Source organism: Dipodomys spectabilis, unplaced genomic scaffold (genome assembly GCF_019054845.1).
Source record: "Dipodomys spectabilis isolate Male_0828 unplaced genomic scaffold, ASM1905484v1 ptg000207l, whole genome shotgun sequence".
Taxonomy (NCBI): Eukaryota; Metazoa; Chordata; class Mammalia; order Rodentia; family Heteromyidae; genus Dipodomys; species Dipodomys spectabilis.
This window is the reverse complement of record NW_024870884.1, coordinates 11,467,515-11,490,576: the sequence shown is the minus strand read 5'-3', so window position 1 is coordinate 11,490,576 and position 23,062 is coordinate 11,467,515. Positions and strand designations below refer to the sequence as shown.

The following is a 23,062-nucleotide window of genomic DNA, read 5'->3' as shown; positions in this document are numbered from 1 at the left end:
GAAAAAAAAAAAAAAAAAGAAGTGTCAGGAAGGCAAGGACTCAAATAGGTATTTTCTACCCGTGTTCACAGAGGCATCACTGACAAAGCTTCCAAAAGAGAAAGCTTTCTGGATAAATGCAATGAAGTAAGACTTAGGCTTACAGAGGAATGGAGTGTGGACATGTTATAATACACATGAAACTGAGGATAGTGCACTAGGTGAAATAAGTCAGCCACAAAAGGCTGTGGATTCCAGTTCTAGGAGCTACCTTCAGTGGCCAAACCCATAGACAGAGAGTAGACAGGCGACTGCTCGGGACTGAGGAAAGGAGGAGAATGGGGTTTCTGCTTCATGGCTACAGAGTTTCTGATTTGCAAGGAGCTAGAATTAGACTATGGTGATAATTACACAACATATGTATACTTAATGTCATGGAACTATACACTTAAAAGCAGCCACAAAAGTTCATTTTCTGTTGAGTACATATTTTAGTAAGAAAAGAAAAAGAAGCTAGGTGCTGGTAACTCATACCTGTAATCCTAGCTACTTGAGAGGCTTAGATGTGAGGATGGCAGTTCTAAGCCAGCCTGGGCAAGCAAAGTCTACAAAATTCCTATCTCCAATTAACCAGTAAAAAGCTAGAAGTGGAGGTATGGCTCAGGTATAAGGAATCATTTTTCCATTCTAGCTCTGAATGGAAAAAGCTAAGCAAGTGCACAAGGCTTTGAGTTCAAGCTCCAGTACTGGCATAGACACATTAAAAAAAAGATGAAAAGAATCAGAATCAGCCAGAAGAGGGAAGAAAGAAGTCCAGGGAAAAGAACAAACATGTGCAAAAAGCCCAGAGATGCACCAGCCTGGTGGGTCCAAGCTGCTGTGTGTCAGGACAGCAGGGGCACATGGAGCAGGTGCCAGGTGTAGGGCAGCTGACCATGATGTCCACCACCAGGCAGCCACATGCCTGTATCTAGAAGGTGCCAATTCCCCGCTGAGTGTATGAGATGACATATGACAAGCAGTAAGTCCATGATGCATGGTGACTGAAACTGAAATGTCAGTGACTGTCCATCCAGCAGTCTGTCTCAGGCAGGGAAACGGACAGGACAGCCGGGGCTAGGACCCCATGCAAAGATGCCAACCACAGCTGGGTTACAGATGCCCGGGGGGGGGGAGGGGGCAGTCATCATTTACCCAGACATGTGGCACGGCCAGGAAGTAAAAGGCCCCAGGAGGCCCCTTCTCCTAAAGCCATCTGCCATCTGCCCCAGAGCCAAGCTGCCCTGGGCCCTGGCTGGCTCATCTGGGAAGTGGGAAGACCCCTCCCTAAGCTGCCGGCAGGACTCTTCATGCAGTTCCCCAGTTTCCCCCAGGGACCCTGGGAGTACACTCACCTGAAACTCGCCCTTGGTGAACTTGGCATCAGGCACGCTCACAAGCTCCTCCTCACCCACCTCGGGGCAGCCCTGAGGGAGGAAAGCTGTTGAGGCAGGATTCCCTCCCCGTCCAGACACATACGCCACAGCTCAGCACCCCCTGCAGATTGGCCTAATGCCCACCCCTGCTGGGCAGACCCTGTCCTCACAGGAGGCCACACATACCTGGACATGCCAGAAGGCCAGCACAGCCACCACCATGGCAGTTGTGGTCCGGCCCTGGCCACTGAGGCAGCTGAACACAAAGCCAGTCCCCGGGTCTTTGGCGAGAGCAGCCCTCAAGGCCTCCAGCAACCGGTCAAAGTCCTGGAGGAGGAGGCCATGGTTTGAGATGCAGGGTACTGTCTAGCTGCCCTGGCTCCGGGTGTGGACCTTTCCAAACAGCCACCCCAACAGCTGAACCTCTGTCAGAAACTGCTAGGCTCGCAGCCTTACACACACACACACACACACACACACACACACACACACACACACACACACACACACACACACACACACACACACGGGGTACACAGGAGATCACATGCATGTGAATCCTGATGCACTGTTGTAACTATACCAGGACCTGGGATGAACGTGTGAACACGCAGCATACACAAAAGCCGTAAGGTGTCCATCCTCTATGTTGCAGGACACATACATGTGTTTGCTATGTCCCTGATGACTTGAGCTGCAGCCAGCCCAAGTCCTGAGCTCAGATGACCATCACAGAGCACGGCCACAAGGAGGCAGCACACCACAAGCCGCAACTGAACTGACCCAACAGAGAGCCCGGTGGGACAGGCTGAGCAGGGAACACCACTAGCACACAGCTATCCCCAAACAATACATGCTGGCACACACAGCATGCTGATGTGTCAGGACAACTGCAAACACACATCTGCCACAGGAAGATTGCTTCAATAACCCACCAGAGCCTCCTCACAACCCTGAACACCACAGCTCTGTGAAGATCATCCTACACCCATGATCCCCAAGACAAGACAGACATCACAGACACAAGAACCCAGCCCACTTTCCACAGGGCTACCACCCTCCAACACACATGTACACTCTGTAACATGCAGTGCATACACCTGTAGCACATGATAAACATGTGTTCACATTTTGTCCATATCTCTCCAATACATGCACCTGTCACACACACCTACAATACATAAAATACATACTTCATATGTATGCCTTCAACACACACACACACACAAATCTGTGTATACATACCTAATACAATATGGACACAAAGCCTCTTAGCACACAATCCACATACCTACAACAAATAACAAAGCCCTGTGTGCACACACACACTCACACATAGGATCAGGAAGGGCACGTCTGAAAACTGTGTGAGACAATCCCCCGACAACACAGCAGAGCAGGCTATCATTCTCCTCCCTGAGCCCAGCCCTGAGGGGAAGTGGGGGGGGGGGGAATACAGTCCCTCCAGAGACTTTGGCCCCTCACCTCCTCTCGGGGGGCACAGAAATCTGGCACAGGGATGCGGTGGTAAGTGAGGCCAGGACAGACACCGCGGTGCTGACTGAAGACCTCCTGTGTGGTGAGGCACGTCTGGATCCTGGGTGCTGCTGAGCCCTTCAGGACAGGGTCAGGCTGGCTCATGTGGGCCTTTAGCTGGGTCTCCAGGGTCTGGGAAAGGGCAGGGGAGAGGACAGAAGCCACTGAGGTAGCCTCCAGGCCAGCCCTAAGAGATCAAAGCCTACTGGGGCCATGATCTGTCCAGGGGATAGGCCACCTCTCCCCCCACCCCTCCCTAGGCTCAGGTCAGAAACTCCCAAGGAAGGTGAGGAGAGCAATGGAGTATGAGTCCTGAATCAGCTCCTCCTTGAGACCACCCATCAGGACCTCAGCTTCTCCCACAGCAGGCCTGTGGGACCCTCTGAACCCTCCACCACAACCCAAGGCAGGGGCATGCACAGAGCAGGAGGCTTCACCTCTAACTGGTCAGGGGTCATGGGGGACCCGGGCTGCTGCAGGCTGTGGGTGTGACCGTCACATTCCAGCACAACCTCCTCCCTCAGGTTGATCCATACCACCTGCTGCAGCTTCCTCTTGGCATCCATCAGATAGGTCAGGATGCTGCCCAGTGCCTGAGGAATAGAGGGATCATCAGAAAAAAGGCCAATTGTCTCCCTGTCCCACACTGGGAATCCAGCCCAGGAGCAGGCACCTTGGCACTGGGCTGGGCCATGCCATAGATGGGCATTCGGGGAACACGACGGAAGTTGGCTACGTTCATCTCTCTGAGGGTGCTGAGCGCATCTGGGGAGATGAGATCGTCCGCCTTCTGTGGGGAGAGCAGGGAGCTTGAGACCCACAACAACCAACAGCCACAGAGGGTTCAGACCTGTCCAAGGTGGGGAGTGGGAGGAAGCAAGGGAGGGAGGAAGCAGCCCTCTACAGTGTGCGGGGCCCTGCTGCACACTGGGCATCCCAGAGAAGACACAAAGGGTGACCGCCCTACTCCAGAGGAGGCTTGAGGCTCAGAGATGAAAAGCTAGAGACCAAGACTCCCTTGACTCTCTACTAAAGTTCTGGGTTTGGAAGCTACAGGTGCTTCCTTGGGCCAGCAGCCCACAGGAACCTCCCCAGCCATGCCCATCCCCTCCCCACAGCCAATAACACTCACCAGGGAGCCCTTGGCCAAGAGGGCCCCAGGAGTCACAGGACCTGCAGAGTTCAGTGTCACTGGCAGGCGATACAGCTCAGGGTGGGCACACAGCCAGCGGCTGAAACTGAGGGCAAAGGCCAGGGGGTACTACAGCCCAAGGCCAAGAGAGACGTGGTGTTCAAGGGTGTGGCACCAACCCAACCTCTCCCTGCCCACCCTGCAAAAGGGAAGCCCCAAGAAATATCAAGAAGGAGGCCCAGGGCAAGAAGGAGTAAGAGGTAAGAGAAGACCAGGCTAAGGGTACCAAGTCTGGGGCTCAGCAAGGATCAGCAGGGCCTCCCTAGAACAAGCCTGCTTGGCCCTTCCATCTGGGTCCCTCCTTGCCTCTCATAATTCAGCCCCAGCAGCCTTCCTTAGGGACCAACACACATCCCTACCATTCCCCAGTTCCATGGATACCCTCCAGAAAGGAAGTAGAGTTTCTGTGTCTCCCCAGCCTCACCTGCTCATGGAGATAGTAGTTGAACAGAATCAGGTAGAAGTACCGCTCCAGGCTCTTCAGCGCCCTCTGCCGCATACTGTGCTGGCCACCACTTCCCTGACAAAGGCACAAGAAGGAGGGGCAAGAGTGAAAACCTGGCTAAAAATTTACAGAGGGCTTCTCAGGCCACCCTTCTCCATGCCCGGAAGGGTCAGAGTTAAGCCCAGGAAATCCCATAAGCCAGTATCTCCTCCCTATTCCACTTTATACCAATACTGCCAGGCTAGAAGTTCATCCAAGCATCTAGCTTTGTTCCATCAGCTGCTGTCTGGTACAAGGAGAATGCTGGTAACTGGTGGCCACACCAGACACTGTGGCTCTGGTGAAAGGGCTGCTTCTCCAAATAGGCACCAGTCTGGAGATGGAGGTTCAGGAAGCTGGTCCCTCACTGTGCTCCTGAATTTTGCCATCTTAAGTCTCGTTCTGCACCCACTGAGTAATTATGCAAACACCTTCCCTTTTTTAAGGGAGGCCCTGTATAAGCCAGGAACCCCTCACTAGAAAACAGACACCCTCACAATGGTACTAATGGACATTATTATTACCCCTAATTTACAGAGGAGAAAAGGAAACTCAGAGAAATGAGGTGACTTCCTCCAAGTCACACAGCTGAAGGCCAACAGGCAGGGCCTCCTTTATCCTAACTCAGAATCCTGTGAGCTATGGGGGCTAACAGGAGGAGCCCCTTAGGTCTCCCCCAAACCCTGCATCTCTGGGTTCTCCTGCCAGCGCTCTACCCTTGGGAAGGCAAGTGAGATTTGAATCAGCCTGAAAAAAGGTCCATTCCTTTGGGTGAAGTTCAAGCCCATCTTTGGGGATCTCCAGTGGGGGTCAGCAAGCCCTTTTAAGGGCCAGACAGGAAACACACAGGGTGTGGAGGCATGGTCTCAGCCATAGCTCTTCAACCCTGCCATTGCAGCAGGAGAGCAGGGCCGGCAACACATGGGCCACCAGCAAGACTGGTGCTGTGAAACCTGGCAGAGACAGGTGGCAGCAGGCATGAGCCCTGAGCTGTGCTTGGTTGGCTCCTGATCCACACCGAGGGTGGGGGGATAAAAGGGGAAATAATTTAGACTAGAAAAAAGTCCTGATTATACAAAGGCTTTCATGTTCATGAAGTTGCCCAGAACAAAAAGTATTTACACATGATAACTCATCCATGTTTGGTAAATCACAGCAGGTGACATTCCAGGGACACATGCTCCGGGCTGGCTGCATTCTACCTGCCTGAGCTGGTTTCAAAAGAGATCCTCAGATCATAGCCTCCTGTGTAGCTAGGATTACATAGATATACACCATCTTTTATCTTTTTTTTTTTTTTTTTTGGGTCCGGTTGTGGGGCCTGAACTCCGGGCCTGGGCACTGTCCCTCAGCTCTTCAGCTCAAGGCTAGCGCTCCACCATTAGAGGCACAGCGCCACTTCCGGCTTTTTTCTTTTTGCTTATGTGGTGCTGAGGAATAGAACCCAGGGCCTCAGGCATGCAAGGCAAGCGCTCTACCACTGAGCCACCTTCCCAGCCCCATCTTTTCACAAGTAAATGATCTCAGGCATTTCAATACAGTCATGCAAAGCTGCCTAACCTAGGAACCACAGGTGATCTGGGAAGTATCTGAATCCAGCAGTCTCAGCCAGCAGCCCTTCTATCTATCCTGTTTATTCTGCAGCCAGGGACCAAGTCTAGGAAAGTAAACTTCCCCTCTTCCATGTCCAGGCCCTGTACCCCTACCTTTCCTCCCTCCACAAACAGGAGAGGCAGCAGCCAGAAGTCAGTCTGAAAGAAGCCAGTCTCAGGTCTAGCCAGATCAGGGGCAGGGTTTGGGGAGACAGAGGCTCTCACACCACCCTCCAGGCCTCACCTGCACAGGGCTCTCTGGCCCGATACCTTCCAACTTCCTATGGCTCTCCAGGATCACTTCCTTTAGGTCATACAACTCCGAACAGGCAGCGATGGCTCTGTCCACCTGGGGCCAGGGACCAGGGCAAGGAGAAAGAGAACAGGGTCAGGATTGGCAGAGAATGAGACAACACACACACACACACACACACACACACACACACACACACACACACACACACACACACACACACACACACACACACACACACACACACACACACACACACACCACCCTCAGCAGAAGCCAAACCATTCCCTCCATGGTCCCTGCCCTGTTCCTTACCCAGCCCCTCTCTCACCTCCTCCACCATCTTCCATCCCTGCGGCACGGCACGAAGGAGGCTGTGGATGACCTGGAACTGCTCCATGGGCAGCTGCTTGGTCTGTGGGGGGGCAGCGCTGACGAGGTAGGGGGTCAGGAGCATAATCAGGGCTCCCAAGGCTTCTGAAAAGCCATGCTGCCCATTCTTTACCACCCATATGGCCACTAGGAGGCGCCAGACTGCACTCCTTCTAAATACCTTGGGGAAAAGCAAGGGGCACTTTCTGCCTGGGGAAACTGAGGCCCAGCAAGCCTACAGCAAACCAGAAAATGAGCCCCAGGTACCCCATTTCCAGTTCTGGCTCAGGGGTCCTTGGATATGTCCGCATTTTCAGGAAGCCCCACCCCCTCTTTTCCAGGCACTCAGAGAGCTCTGTGGATTGATGGGGCCCAGGCCACTCACTCTGGCTGATAGGTGGTACCACCGTGGTGAAGCAGCAGGAGGGTGCCCAGAGCCATGCCCAGGTTGGTCCTGCCCGTGCCTGACTGACAGCTGAAGAGGAGGGCAGGAGGAGGCCCAGAGGCACCTCGGAGCCGTAGCAGACTGGGTGTCTCCTAGGGAAAAGATAACGAATGATATCAAAAGCCCTGGGTCTGAGGGCTAAGTCAGGAGGGAGCTCACCACATCAGTGCACTGTGTGCAGTGAGCTGGGGATGGTGTCAAACCAGCCAGTCAAACCAGGGTAGGAAAGAAGGGTCCTCAGCACTGAGGAGCCACTGGCTAAAAAGTCTGAGTCAAGAACCACCAGTTTCGACAGAAATGAGGGACTGCAGGTCTGGAGACAGGTGGTGTCTCCAAGACCACACTACAAATTCCCAGCCACGCCACGGCCACAAGCCTGTCCTCCAGTGCTCAATGCTGGCTCTAACCCCTAAAGGGTGTGCAAGTGCACACCCACACACACAGACACACACACACATGCTGACACGTAGAGACACGTACACATGCCACAAAGGGACACACACACAGAGCGTGAATGAGGCTCTCCTGTGAGGACAGCCAGAGGCCACACCCACCACAGGTGTCTCCATGGAGACCAATCCCAAAGCACCTGCCCCATACAGTGCCCCCCACACACTGCCTCTGCCCCCACTTACCCGGAGGACACTGACAAAGGCATCAAGCTGGGCTTCCAGGGGGGCCCCTTGCTCTGGAAGGGGCAGGCGGTGGTACCTGCCAGGGGAAAGGGGGCACATCAGGCAGGCTCCCTCCCCATCTCAGGCCTCAACCTAAGCCCCATTCCCAAGCGCAGCTGGGATGTTGTTCCCAGTAAGGGAGACATGGGTGCAAGGAGCATGGTCCAGCCTGCAGCTGGAAGGCCAGCCATGGGTACCTATATGCGGGCTGCAGAAAGAGTGGTCGCTTGTACACCTCCTCAGTCACATGCACGTCGTCCTCACCCCGGATGACCACAGCATGGGGCTCCCCTCGGAGGCTGTCTGTGTTGTGGTACACATGATATGTGTTCTCACTCAGCTGGGCAAAGTCGTGGATCTAGAATGAAGTGCATCAGATCAGGGAACCATGAGTTGACCTTCAGAACCCTCCCCGACCATTCCTACTGTGATGACTTCTGGTGACCAGGCCATACAGAAAGCCACAAACAGCCTTCTTTTCCTCCAAGAGGGTACCATGTGGCTAGAGGCCCTCTCTATGGCCTTCCTGGGAGTCCTGGAGGCTTCAGGGAAGTCTCCAGTCCCAGCGCAACCAGCTATACATGGGCTGTCCATGGGGCAGACAGGAGGGCTCTGCCCAGTGGGCAGCAGGAATGTGCTAAGCCACCTGAATGCCAAGACAGGGTGAGGCTTGAAAGTGGGAAGTGGGAAGGAGGCCGGAAAGGGTGTCAGGGAGGGGACAGTCACTAGCAAGGCCTCAGGACCGGCCCACAGTGTGTGGACCCCACATTCCATTCACACATCTTGGTGGCTGGTCAGCTACCACAGAGACCATCAAGCCTCAATCCTTATAGAAGAACAAAGAGGAGGACAGGGAACTCTCAGAGACAGACAGACAAGAGGCCTCGAAGAGTAACTTCCTAGGACTCAATAGTACAGAAGCAGACAAGCTTCAGCCCTGGGCCTCTCAGTCCAAGGCTCTTCTCATCTGCAAGATCCCTTTCTAAGTGCAGGTATTGAGCGCTGAGGGAGAAATGAGGTGGTGGGAGAAGTGGAGGGATTGGGGAGGCCGAGACAGGAGAGCAAGGACAAGAAATCCTTCCTCTGGCTAGAGGAAGCCAGCCTTGCAATCAGCTGCTCACCCACATGAGTGAGGCACAAAAGCAAGGTGTGGGGGCCAGTGAGAGGCAGGTGGGCAGGCCCAGGTAGAGAGAGGGCTGGACTGGGGCTGGGGTCTCAGCTCAGCTTCCCTAACTGTGAAGAACGGTCCACACATACTCCACTGGCCCTCACCTCCTTCCGGATGGCTAGCTCCAAGCTCTCGACTTTGACTCCAGGCCCCAGGCCCTGGAGATTCTCATGAAGGCTCTGTTTGTCCCGAGGTGTGTAGGCCACGAAGTCCTCATCTGCACGAAGAAACAGCACAGGCTCCTCCCTCACGCAGAAGATGATGCACTCCTGTAGGAAGGAGGCCAGACCATCATCACCCAACATAGACACCTGTTCCCTGCACCACCTCTGGGTCTTTGCCTGGGCCCCCTCCTCACAGGCCCAACACCTGCCCAAGTCAGCAACCTCAATCCTAACTAAGAAACTAAGTTCAGCCCAAGTGCCTCTAGCTCTTGACCCTCCCAGTCAGCAAAAGGCTTTATCTGAACCTCTGGAGTTAACTCTTGCTCACTAACATTATCAGTAAGTGCATCTTTTCCCCCTGGATGGACTTCAAGTACACCTGCAGGCAGAGCGGAAAGCTGGTCATTTTCACATGCCCTCAAGGCTCAGCACTGAGACTGGATAAAGCAGGTGCTGGATAAACATCAATTGGGGAAAACACACACACACACACACCCCCTACAGCCATGCAACCAGCTAAGTAACACTGTGGGGCAGATTCCAATGCTGCACAGCGTGCCCTGGAGGAACCCAGGGCCCAGGAGGATCCACAAGCCTAGTCCACTTGGCTTGAGCATCTTGATCCTCCTACTCCACATCTACAGAGATATGCACAGGCTGGGTGGAGAAGCTCTGAGGTGCTCTGAGCCCCGCCCAGGAGACAGCAAAACCTCAAGCTGGGTGCTAGTGAATCACATCTGTAATTCTAGAGGCTGAGATCTGAGGATCACAGTTCAAAGCCAGCCCAGGCAGGAAAGTCTGTTGAAACTCTTACCTCCAACTAACCACTAAAAAGGCAGAAGTGGAGCTCTGGTTCAAGTGGTAGAGCACTATCCTTGAGCAAAAAAAGCTAAAGAACTGCACCCAATTCCCGAATTGAAGCCCCAGTACAAAACAAACAAACAAAAAACCTGCCTGCTTCTGGCAGGTGATAAGAGCAGTAGACAGTAGGCCCCTGGGGTCTGGCTGCCAGGGTTTAGTCTTAGGGCCCTCCACGTGAGCTTTATGACCTTGAACAAGTCTCATTCAATCTGGGCCTGTTTCTTCCTCTGTAAAATATGACTAACAGTACTTTCCTCCTAGGTTGACACAGGATTGAAGTGTCAGCTGTGATGGTTGTTTGGCAGTCTCTGGACTGGTGGTCTGGTCCCTCTCACTACCCTTACCTTCGAGGGAAGTTCTCAGAGTAGGGAGTATGAGGGCTTCTGACTGGATTCCATGTCCATACAGAACAATGCAATAATAAACATTCACCAATCACTGTGCTCACCCTGGCACACAAGGTCTGTCAGAGCCTGGTCCGGACCACCCCCCAGCCCTCTCCAGCTTACAGCCAGTCCCTTCCGGGGAGCCCCCTTCCCTGCTTTAGGGGCTGGAGTAGGAAGCTGTGTGCTCACCTTGTGTCCATCCTTCTGGAGTTTCTGGAGAACTCGCCTGAACCCTGAGAGGCTAGGCTGCCCCATGCCAAACACAGGAAGTCCACTCTGCACCTGTCGGAAGTTGGGGGCACCACAGCTCCCCGAGGTGCCCAGCACATCCATCTTCTCAGTGACATCTCGCACCAGGAAGTAGCGGCCCTGGCAGGAGGAGAGCCACAGGGAGTCACCCTTGACCTGAGGATGGGTGGCTTCTTCTACAAGCAGATATCTATCCTGGGCTCCAGGGGACAGAGACTTGGGAGGGAAACAGACATGGTTCTGCCCTCTCTTGCCTGCAGTCTCAAGGGAAAAAAAATGATCTTCTTAAGAATATCATAGGGCTAGGATGTAGCTCAGTGACCTAGCAACTGCAATGTCCTAGGTCCAATCCCCAGTATCAAAAAAGACAACCAAAAAAAGTTTTTAAAAATTATGATAAAGCACAGGAAAAGAAAAGCCGCAACTCCTAACGGAGAATCAAAAACAGCTTCATGGCCTTGGAGCCAAGGCTTAGAGCAAGAAGAGGCACTATAGGGTGAACATACTGCTAGGGTGGGCCTACAGTTCCCCTGGAAGAAGACAGATATTTCTTGTGGAAAATAGAGAAGGGGTCCGATGAAGGGATCACATCTAGGGCACCAGGAATGAACCAGAGGACCCTTTGCTGAGGGTATCAGACAGAGAAAAAGATATACAAAGCCTATGGGGAGGAAAAAAGGGCTAAGTACTGTCAGAGGAAGCCAAAAAGTTGGTTCCTGGGCAAAGAGATGCCCTAATCATCTCCTGAAGCCCCCACCTCCAGCAGGCCTCATACCCACAATGCCTAAAGTCCCAGCCAAGCCAGAAGTTCCCAGCCAGCACCTCCTTCAAATTCACTCAGCCTGTTGTCCAAGCAGGCACTCATTTGTCAAATACTTATTCTGCATCTCCACTGCTTCCAACTGTTCTACGCTCTGAGACTACAGAAGTGAATAAAACAGATGAGAAGCTATCACTCCTCATGGGCTCCACTTTCCAGGGGAAATGGGGGGGGCGGGGAGCAGCTAAACCCGAGAAGGTCTGAAATTCTGAAAGAGCAAGATGGAGACTCCAGCCTCGGCAAGCTGATGAGGGTGGAGGAATGATGCTGGAGTCCCCAGGACGAGAAGGAAGAGGCAGGGGAGGGTGGGGTAGGGAGAAGAGGAGGAGGAGGCAGACTAGAGTCAGGCAGAGAATACAGATGGAGGAACTGGCCCAGGTTGAAACCAGCAGGTGAGAACCCCAGAGGGTGGCTGGAAGAGTGAGCTTCGCTGCTTTTACAAACAGCTGAGGCAAAGGAGAAAAGAGGAGAAGAAGAGGAGGAAGGACTCTAGAGGCCAGGAGGAGGCTGGGAGGGCAGCTCTCACCTGTACCAGGTAGTGCTCAGGGGTAGAGTCTGAGAGCCGGCCTAGCTTATAATGGGCCTTGAGCAGCTCATCATGGATCTGGAACTCCTCCTTGCAGTTGTACCTACGAAAGGCAGAGAAAACACCAACTCAGATGACCGCCATGGTCAGGGTCTGGGTCCCTATACCCACAATGAAGTCCACAGAAAGCCCCCTCTCCCATGTGGCTACCCATTTGTGGCAGACTCCCCCAAGAGCTGCTTCTCCCATCTTCCTCAGACACAGAACCCCAGAACTGTAACTGGCGATTAGGCCACTCAGCTGTGGACTGTATTTCTGAACCTTTCTTGCAGCTAGCTGTGGTCAAGTGATTATATCCTAGCCAATGAGATGTGAGGAACAAATTCTGGGCCACTCCCAAAAGAAATGCCTTCAATGTCTTCTGTTTTTCTCCTAGCCAAAGTCCAGACCTGACAGCAGCAGTAGGACTGCCATCTGACTGACTACAAGGCAGACAGCACAGGTTAATCCCTGGAGCAAGGCAGGGCAAGTCCAAGTGAAGAGAAATGACCTGCCTTGATTCAGGCCTCTAGTTTGGGATTCTCCTGTGATGCAGTCCACTGCTGGGATTGTGTGCAGAGCAATGCCTACAGGGACAACTCCATGGCCCACAGCCTCGTGTGGTAGTTCAACCCACAGGTATGTAAGATGAGCCCCAGCCCTGCCCCTGGGAGATTCTGTGGCTTTGGATAGTGGCTCTACTCCTGGGATCGCCTTCCTCCAAGGACTTTAAGAACTAAAAGCACTAAGAAGGTAAGTGCTCAGCTCAGTCCCTGAGCAGAGTTAGCAGCATTCACAAACATAGTTATGTTACTAGTAGTGGTTCTGTCTCCACAGAGGGCCATTTGAAACAAGCACACAAGTAAGAAATCATGACTTCTATATAAATGCTAAGCCAGGTAAAGGTACAAAGAGCAAAACAACAGCACTTGAGACACAAAACCACAGTGCTGGTTGAAAACAGCTGTGGTGTGCTATGGGGTCCTCTTTACAAAAGAACTGCCTTTAGTATTAGGTGTCATTGGCTCATGCCTATAGTCCTAGCTACTCAGGAGGCTGAGATCAGGAGGATTACAGTTCAAAGCCAGCCCAGGCAAAAGTTCATTACATTCTATCTCCAAAATAATCATGCTAAAGCTGGAGACATGGCTCAAGTAGTAGAGCACCAGCCGAACAAGAATAAAGCTGGGAAGGTAACTCAGTGCTTGCCTCATATACATGAGACCCTGGGTTCGATTCCTCAGCACGACATAAGCAGAAAAAGCCAGAAGTGGTGCTGTGGCTCAAGTGGTAGAGCGCTAGCCTTGAGCTGAAGAGCTGAGGGATAGTGCCCAGGCCCAGAGTTCAGGTCCCACGACCAAAAAAAAAAAGAATAAAGGCTATGAATTCAAACCCTAATACTGTTCCTCAAAAACAGAACTGCTTTTTGGAAAGCAGGGGCAGATGAGTGGTTTGGAGGAACCCTTCACAAGGAGTCAGGAGACCTGGGCTCTCTCCAGCAATTCTTTCACTGACTCTCTGCCTCACTCAAACTCAGTTTCAAAGCTAGATCTGACTTTTTTTTTTTTTGGACGGGGTGTCTGTGTGTGTGCATGTATACGTGTACCATTCCTGGAGCTTAAACTCAAAGGTCTTGGTGCTGTCCCTGAGCTCTATCACTTGAGCCACAGTTCCACTTCTGACTTTTTGGGTGGTTAACTGAAGATAAGAGTTATACAGACTTTCGTGCTCAAGCTGGCTTTGAACTGTGATACTTGGATCTTGGCTTCCTGAGTAGCTAGAATTACAGGTGTGAGCCACCAGTACCTGGCTCTCTAGATCTGGAAAACCACTCCTGCCAAGGGCTGGGTTTATTTCAGTCCTTTGTGGACCACAGGGCTCTGCTGCAGCTACTCAATGCTGCCACTGAAGTGCTAAGGTAGCCAGACAAAATGGAAGTGAGGGGTGTGGCAGCATTCAATAAAACTTAGGGACATCGACAGATGATGAGCCAGACTTAACCTAAAGGATGTAGCATGCCAGTTTCCCTACAGGATGATCACTAAGGTCCCTTCAAACTCAGACATGCTTCAACCCAGGTGGGCTGTGCTCACAGCCAGCTCTAGGCCATATGTCTTCCCCTGAGAGATCGGATCTACACAGCTGGCTAGTGACTTCTCTGAGTCGTACCACCTGGCTATTCTTTTATTATTGTTTTATTTAACTAGCTGTACCAATTCCACATATCAGTTCATGAGTATACTATCTGGTTAAATAATTTCTAGTTATGTTGATAAGGAAACGAAGACTCGGAGAAAGGAGCCTGCAAAGGAAAGACGGCCTTCAAGGCTCAAATGCACTTTTATCATCTGTCAGAACAGAGACATTTATATAACGTCTCTTTCCTCTCCTTATCCGGAGGTCAGTAATCTATCAGAATGACTTTCCTGACTGGAAGGCTTGGTCATTCCCATACCACAGGCTTCTTTCCATGCAAGGCCCTATCTTCTAGTCTCTGCCAAACTCCTGTGCGGGCTATATACTTAATTCTTAGCTCACAATGTCTCAGTATCTACAAAGGTAGGGACTTGCTGTGGGCAGAAGGAACAGAAAGAACAGGACTTCCTAACTCCCCTGGACCCAGGCCCAATGCCTCTCTGTCCTCCTGATCTGTGGCTCCCAGCACCCACTCCTTTATCTACACTGCCCCACAGACAGATAGTCTCAGGTCCCTTCCTGACCCACCACCTCTGCACGCTGCAGTGTGTTCAGGTCTCTCGAAGTATGCTCTCCTCCTCCAGCAAATGTCCCTGAAGGCCCCAACTCAGATGACTTGAAAGAAAAACACCTAAATTCCATGAAACTCCCTCTCCCTCTCTCTCTCTCTCTCAATATATATAGTTATATATATACATATATATATATATATATATATATATATATATATATATATATATATACATATATCCTTTGAAACCATTTACTCAAAAACGTTTCAGACAGGTGCCAGTGGCTCATGCCTATAATTCTAGCTACTCAGGAGGCTTTGAAGAGATTCGAGGGTTGTAGTTCAAAGCCAGCCTAGGCAAGAAAGTTCATGAGACTCTCATCTCCAATTAACTACCCAAAAAGCTAGAAGTGGAGATGTGTCTCAAGTAGTAGAAAGCCAGCCTTGAGCAGAGAAAGCTTAGGGACAGTGCCCAGGCCTGAAATTCAATCCTCAGTATTGACACATACAGACACACAAAAAAAGTTTTTAGCGGGACACCAGTGGCTAGATAGTGTCCTATCTAGTCAGGAAGCTGAGATCTGAGGATCACAGTTCAAAGCTAGCCTGGGCAGGAAAGTCCATGAAACTCTTATCTCCAATAAACCACAAGAAAACCATAAGTGGCACTGTAGCTCAAAGTGGTAGAGGGCTAGCCCTGAGCAAAAACGTTTAGAGACAGTACCCAGCCTCTGAGTTCAAGCCCCACAACCGGAAAAAAAAAATTATTTTTCAAGGCTAGACATTTGGCTCAAGTGGTTAAAATACCTGCCTAAGCAAGGACCAGACCCTGAATTTAAACTTCATTACTGCCAAAAACAAAAAGTATATTTTCAATATTAAGTCCCCTCTCCTCCACTTTCTTCTCCATGCAGCTGTGGACATAAGAGTTACCTGTTACAAGTAACCAGGGCTCAGAGACTCAGAACAGAGATCTAGCCCAGCTACATTCTGGCTGTATGGCTCCAGAAAAACTGCTTCTCTGGGCCTCTCTGTATTCATCTACGAAACTACAAGCAATCTGTAAGTATTAAAGGCTGTATGCCGCTGCACCTCCACAAAAGTCCCCGGGGCCATGTCTTCCCCTGGCACTCACGTGATCACAACAGGGGCCACCTTGTTGGGGATGATGGACTTGGCCTTGCTGTTATGCAAGCTTGTGGTGTGGAAGGAGTGGACACTGAGGGAATGCCGGCCATCCATCGTGCCTCCGCCCTGGAGACCCTCAAAGGGGGCACTTGCTGAGACCGTCTGCTGGGCTGTGCTGGCCGTTGTACCCATAGTCTGCTGGCAGCCTCAGGACCCCAGACCTGTGGATGAGAAAGCATGAAATGCTGGAAAAGCCACAGCAGGAAAGCGCTGGCTGGCCACACACACACACCGCAGCATTGCAGGCCAATTTGCTGCTCACTCTGGGTCTCAGACTCTCAGGACCCCTGGATGATCCCTGCCATGTGCCTGGTCCTCTGAAGACAGACACAAGGACCAATCCTAGCCCCTTAAGAGCTGATAATCTCCTATTTGGGCACTGGTGGCTCATGCCTGTACTCCTAGCTACTCAGGAGGCTGAGATCTGAGGATCATGATTTGAAGTTAGCCCCGCCAAGAAAGTCTGTGAGACTCCTATTTCCTGTTACCCACCAAAAAGCCAGAAGTGGCTTTTGGTGACTCAAATGGTAGAGCACCAGCTATGAGTAAAAAAGCTGAGGGCCTTGAGTTCAAGCCCCAGTACCAGCACAAAACAACAATAACAACAATGAATTGACAATCCCTAGTGCAAATAGGGCAGGAAGGGGTTCAGTAGTGACAGGGATCAAAGGCCAGGCCTGGGCTGGGAGAAGCAGCAAATGCAAGACTGTAGGAAGGAGGAGACAGGAAAGCGCCACTTGGATGTGAGGGATTTTGAATGGCACAGGAGGCCGAAGGACAGTCTTGGGGAGAAGGGGCACTTGAGGAATTCAATGTATCATCCTTGCACAATGGCCATAAGAACCTTTTCTGTATCCTTCCACTTTTAGTTACAGTGTTACTGAATAGAGCACACAGGATGATGCAGCTATGAGTTCATGAGTTCATAGACAGCAGACAGGTGATGAGCTCTTAGCAGATCTCCTTGTCAAAGTAAACATGGGCCCCTGAGCTCAGCACTGAGCAGGAACTCAGCAATTCCCTTGTAGGACTCTTTCTTCCTAAAGAAACACTTACAAATGTGTTTGACATGTGGACCACAGTGAAGATCTGAGGAACAGAGTGTTGTTTACAAGTGCAAAATACTAGGAACTGCCTCCAGCCAATAGTAGGTGGTACTCTATACATCATGGGAGTTCTGAAGTACCTGTTCCCCTCCCCACTCATTCAAGATGGTGGTGTGAGGACGAAGGCCACATTAGACGCTCCCAGTTCTCTTCAAAAGATAACATTATAACAACTTTTACCTCCATTTTTGGCTTATCCGCATTTGGTGATTTTTCTCCTCTGAACAGACAATAAAATTATCTAGGAATGAAGGAAGAAAGACCCAAGGGAAGCCAGGCATTGTGGCTCACGCCTGTAATCCTAACTTCTCAGGAGGCTGAGATCTGAGGATTGTGGTTCAATGCCAGCCTGGGCAGGAAAATCCACGAGACTCTTTTTTTTTTTTTAAATATACATTTATTAGAATATATCCTTTTTGTTTTGTTTTTGTTTTTTTTGGGTCCGGTTGTGGGGCCTGAACTCTGGGCCTTGGCACTGCCCCTCAGCTTTTCAGCTCAAGGCTAGTGCTCTACCACTTGAGCCATAGCGCCACTTCCGGCTTTTTTTCTTTTTGCTTATGTGGTGCTGGGGAATCCAACTCAGGGCCTCATGCATGCAAGGCAAACGCTCTACCACTGAGCCACCTTCCCAGCCCTCCACGAGACTCTTATCTTCAATTAGCCACTGGAAAATGGAAAGTGGAGCTGTGGCTCAAAGTGGTAGAGTGCTAGCTTTGAGCAAAAGAAACTCTGACACAGCACCCAGACCCTGAGTTCAGGCCCCATGACCACCAAAAAAAAAAAAAAAAAAAAAACACCAGGGGAGAGAACTGGGGAAGGGAAAGGAGAAGGAGAAAGAGAAAGGAAGAGTCTTAGGAACCCCATGCTGAAGGTGACAGACATGGCAGATGGGCCACATGCATTTCCAGCTCAATGGCCACAGACTCCACCTAATACTCACAGGCCAGGACCACAGGAACCTATGCTGACAGCTCTACTCTGCAGCCTGGAATGCAGCAGGGCATGGAGGGACTCTGCTTTCAACTGTACATTCCCTTTCACCGTTACCTCAAGATGTGAATGAAGGGGCTACAGAGTCCACATAAAACCGGTGCCAGGGGAGTCCACCGCTAAGCTCAGTGCACACCCCCCCTCCCAGCCCTGAACCCCAGCTCTGGGCTCCCAGGCAAAGGGCCCCCAGGCAGCCTCTCACTATGCTCAGACTCCTTCCCCAGAGCGGGCTCTTTCTCTGGGGACTCAGAGAGGATGGCTGACTACCAGATTCATCTACCTTTCCAAAACCTTCTCAAACCACAGCTGGCTTCCTTCCCACTTCCACTCAGCTCTGACATTCTTGAAAGTTCCCAGGAGTCTCTCAACAGCACCTCGTATTTACAAGAGCCCCATCACCCACTCTTCACACACTGTCCAATTTCTTTTTTTTCTTTTAAGTTCAGCAGTGGTGGAAAGAATGAGCCCTATTTCTCCAAACAGAAAAGCAGGCAGGAAGAGAGGGAGCGGAGCAGGGGAGAGAGAAGGAAGGGAGAAGGAAGGGGGAGGGAATCTCCACAGGTCCCAACTGGAACCTCTCTCCACTCCACAGGCCCCAAACGGAGCTCACCTCAGCTCCCCAGTCCCCTCCCAGCAGCCTGGCCAAGTGGGATGTGGGCAACAGCTCCATGGAGAGAAACATGGATGGGATAAGGACCCGGAGGACATAACAGCTGGCCACAGCTGCAGTGGAGGCCAGACCCGGGGCTGTTCCCTTTGGAATACCCTCTCCTCCTTGTGGCTTGCTGCACCCCCCTCCAGCTCCAGCCCTAGCCACTCTGGCCTCCCCTGGACCTGCAGGCAATGACAGGCCCCAGCTGGTGCCTTGGAAGAGTGGCCAGCACACAATACAGATGTGTACAGCTGCAGCTGGAAGGGCAGAACAGGCTTCCAGGGAGGCAGAAGGACAGAATCTTTTAAAAACTGAACCCATCTCCAAAAGGTCTGGAGGAATGCACAAGCCTGGACCTTCTCACCTGGCAGCAGCCCCCTCTCCCAACTCTCACTCCACCCAGAGCTTTCATTCTGTGGTCCCCAGGCTAGAGAAGATTGGCCCTTACTCCTCCCTGGGCCTTAAAGCCCGGCACACAATTACCAAAAAGCCAGAAGTGGCTTTCTGTGACTCAATGGTAGAGCTGGCTTAGAAGTACACAGAAGTGGCCAACCACTGCTGTCCACTACCAGACAGTGGTCAGCAAGCGTAGGGCTCCTCAATGCCTAGGAGCATCCTGAGTTAGGGAATCTGATGGCCCCACTGAGTTTCAGAACTATGTATGTCCCAGCAGCCTCCCTCCACCCCTCCACCCCTACCCCTACAGGTAGGACAGTCTGACTCTGCACACTGCAGCCTAAGGTTGTCGGTAAGTGTGAAGATATCAGCAACTCTCAGAACCATTGAGCAGCCAGCACCCAGGACCAAGAAGCGAGTGTCAGCCTTCCATACCACACTCCTCCCCCTCCATTCTTCCCTGCTCCCACATTCTACCCTCAAAACCCAGCCCTGACTACAAGCTCAACTCAGCCTCTCAACCTGCATAGCCTTTGTAAACATCACAAAAGCAGGAGCCAAGTCAGTACCAGTGGCTCATGCCTATAATCCAGCCACACAGGAGGCTGAGATCTAAGGATCATGGTTTGAAGCGTGCCCAGGCAGAAAAGTCCATGAGCCTCTTATCTCCAATAAACTACTCAGAAAAAGTTGAAAGTAGAACTGTGGCTTAACTGGTAGAGCGCTAGCCTTGAGCACAAAGAGGCTCAGGGACAGTGACCAGGCCTTGAGTTTAAGCCCCAGGACAGGCAAAAAAAAGGAGGAGCCATGGATTTCTGAACTTTGTGCTATTCCTGGCAGGGATCATGCCTGGCTCCTGCCTGGCCCTGGAGTGGCTGCCCAGCTCGGAGAATGGTCTGGACACCTAATGGCTGACAATAAGAACCAGCTGGGAAGGGGGGTGGGAGGGGGGAGATGAGGGCAGAGTTTACTTTTCCCACCTACCATTGCTGGACCAAGGACAGTACTCAGCAACGAGCAGTCAAGCTAGATAGGGTATACTAAACACTCACAGCACTTAGTACTAAGTGGCATGACAAGCAGGTATTTTTTTATTTCTTTATTTTTTCCTTAGTTACACTTCTAAATTTCCTATAATGAACCTGACTACTTTGAGAATGATAATGCAAAATATAATTACCTGTACAATATAATTATTAGATGTAAAATATAATTATTTGTTACAAAGTTGAGTAAAGGTCACAACTCCTCTCCCAGAGAAGCCAAACCCAGCCTGCTCCTGGGCACCTCAGGATCCAAGCCTTGGCCAGGTCCCTCCTATTGCAATCCATGGTCCCAAGTACTAATCCCACTCACCAGCCTGGGTGAGGGCTCTGAGTCAACACTCTGACCAGGGAGGCACAGATGGGAGGATTGTGGTCTGAAGTCAACCGCAGGCCAAAAGAAAAAAAGGCGAGGGGGACTTTTTATAAAATAATGTAAAGCAAAAAGGATTGGGGGCATGGCTCTGTTCAAATCCTAGTCTCTCTCTCTCTCTCTCTCTCTCTCACACACCACACACACACACACACACACACACACACACACACACACACACAGTGGCACAGCTAAGCAAAGTAGGGTCACTGTCCTGTGTCCTTCATCTTCTGGGGTGCCCCATTACTGAACCTTCACAACCTCTCTCCCTGCCCTCTCCTTTGTAAACTAGGAACGTCAAAGCTGGGCGGAAGGAGCCCTTTCTTCACTATCTTAGTGATTTTCAAAACAATCATTGTTCTGTCTAATCAGGAATGAGTGTACTAGTCGCTCTAACACCCTCAGAGGACGGAAGAGCACCGACCCAGGAGAGGACCATGTGTCCAGCATGTGAGGCCAGCTCAGTGGGTGGTGCTGAACTCCAGGCTCAACCCACAAAGCAAAGAGAGCCTTCGAAGGCAGAGTCTTGGCAGGGATGGCGTGCCATCAGTGTCATGCACGCAGAGACCACCTGGGCTCAGTGGACAGCATTGGAGGAATGAGGGGGCTCCAAACACAGATGTGTCCACCTGTCCCAGAACGGGGTGAGCCTCCCTCTCCGCTCACCTAACAGGCAGCAGTCAGCCAGCAGTCACTGTCACCAGGCCCACAGGTTTCTGGAACATGGGACCTGTCCTAGCTGGCTCTGTCCCCAGCCTCCAAGTGGGACAGCCTCGTCTCTGAGGGTAGGGATTGTCTCAGAATGCAGAGAATGGCCCATCAGGTAGCATTTGGACAATGGGGAAATCTGCATAAGGAGTCTCACAAGATAAGGATATCAGAAGGCCCCAGTGCCCAGAAGCCATGGAGGAGTCAGTGATGCAGACTGATGTCTGCAACCACTGGGCTTACAGAGAGGCAGGCCTGAAGAGACTGCGCATGAACATTCTAGGCCCTCACAGGGCTGGGTTTCCCCCTCCAAGTAGCAGCCTGGGCCCACACACCAAGCATCTCTATAAGAATCCAGATCTCTGCATCTCCTGAAGTAGCCAGGGTTGGCTTCCCTCAACAGGGAAGCCTGCGTCCACCAGGCTGGGCCTACCCTGACCCCTAGAGGTGTGGGGATCTAATCTTTCCGTTGCTACACCTGGTCTATGGGATCCTGGTACCTGCAACATCTCCTCCTTCTTCCCAAACCTGTCAGCTCCAGCCTCTTATCCCCAATCATTGGTCATGATCTGACCACCGCAAAGTTTACTTTCCCTCCCATACCAGTATTCCACTCCAAGCTGGCTCCTAACACCTGGGAAACCTTTCTCTCCCCAGGCCTAGTCTGGGCCTTCCCTCCTGGCCTGGGGCATGTTCTCCCTGGCCCCCATGCAGGATTGCCTACTCTACCTTTGAATCTCCCTCTGAGAGACTGTGGATCCTAAAGACCTGGCCCCTTCTCAGTCTGGGAACAGCCTCAAGTTCAATCAAAATGCCTACAACGCCTTCATCTTGCATGTGAGTAGAGATGGTTCACTAAGTCTTGACCCAGGATCAATACTTCATTGCCTACTTCCTTCATAAATCCTGGGGGTCACATGACTAACTCTAGCTAACAGGAGGACATAAAGAACAATGTCACATGTTAGAGAATCCTTCCTAATGAGGTCTTTTCTTGCCTTCTTTCCATCCCGCTGCCTGGAACACAGATGTGATGACGGAAGTTCTGCAGCTATCTTGATCCAAGAGCACAAGAAGCCACACTAATGAATGGTGGAAATCCAAGTTTCCTAAGGAAACCATGGAGTAGAGCTACCATGCCAGGCCTGATTTGCAAAGCTCTGGGCTTGGACAGGATGAAGAAATAAACTTCCATCTTGTATAAACTACTGTTATTCGGCCTTTCCTATTCCTTGCAGCCAACTCCAATCCTAACTAATACACTCCTGTTATTTTTAGGTCTGACCCTCAGTGACCCCAGGCCATGGGGACAGAATTTCTCCCCGCCTTGTAGGAAAAGTTTCCCTGCTGGTAGACAGACTCTGCTGTGGGCCCGGGGGGGTCAGTGTTCAGGCAAAGAAATACCAGGATCCAATGGTGGCGGTTTCAAAGAATACAGAAGACTCAGATCAAGGGCACCAGGGCTCTGTGGACAGGTAAAGAGACACATACTCAAGACCGCACACCCTCACGCCCTGCAGCCCAGAAGTGGAAAATGTTCTAATGCAGGGCCTCTGTTGTTCCCTCCACAGAGGGAGAGCACAGAATAACCCATCTGGAGGGCAGAGCCCTCCCTGTCCCTCTGGGGCCCTTGGGAGCCATGGTAGTCCCTGGAAAGCAAGAAGGGGTCATGTGGGAGCGAGAGCTAGCCCTGCTGGTGGTCTCTGGAAGGAGGATGGAAATGCTCAGGAAGGAGCCACAGTTG

At 51.6% G+C, this 23,062-nt stretch overlaps 1 protein-coding gene across 2 annotated transcripts in view; it reads right to left on the bottom strand.

Moving 5' to 3' along the window:
* Pald1 (phosphatase domain containing paladin 1) overlaps positions 1-23,062 on the bottom strand; it is a 66,673-nt gene that overhangs the window by 14,753 nt on the left and 28,858 nt on the right. For both annotated transcript variants that reach the window (XM_042696491.1, XM_042696490.1), the window contains exons 2-17: positions 15,998-16,211; positions 12,117-12,219; positions 10,711-10,890; positions 9,215-9,379; positions 8,140-8,300; positions 7,904-7,979; positions 7,209-7,360; positions 6,783-6,882; positions 6,443-6,547; positions 4,547-4,642; positions 4,063-4,191; positions 3,604-3,720; positions 3,368-3,523; positions 2,880-3,062; positions 1,581-1,721; positions 1,374-1,445 (exon numbers count right to left, since the gene is read on the bottom strand). In XM_042696491.1, the coding sequence (XP_042552425.1) occupies positions 1,374-1,445; positions 1,581-1,721; positions 2,880-3,062; positions 3,368-3,523; positions 3,604-3,720; positions 4,063-4,191; positions 4,547-4,642; positions 6,443-6,547; positions 6,783-6,882; positions 7,209-7,360; positions 7,904-7,979; positions 8,140-8,300; positions 9,215-9,379; positions 10,711-10,890; positions 12,117-12,219; positions 15,998-16,182 (2,121 nt within the window). In that variant the 5' untranslated portion in view covers positions 16,183-16,211. The remainder of the gene's footprint in view (positions 1-1,373; positions 1,446-1,580; positions 1,722-2,879; positions 3,063-3,367; positions 3,524-3,603; positions 3,721-4,062; positions 4,192-4,546; positions 4,643-6,442; positions 6,548-6,782; positions 6,883-7,208; positions 7,361-7,903; positions 7,980-8,139; positions 8,301-9,214; positions 9,380-10,710; positions 10,891-12,116; positions 12,220-15,997; positions 16,212-23,062) is intronic.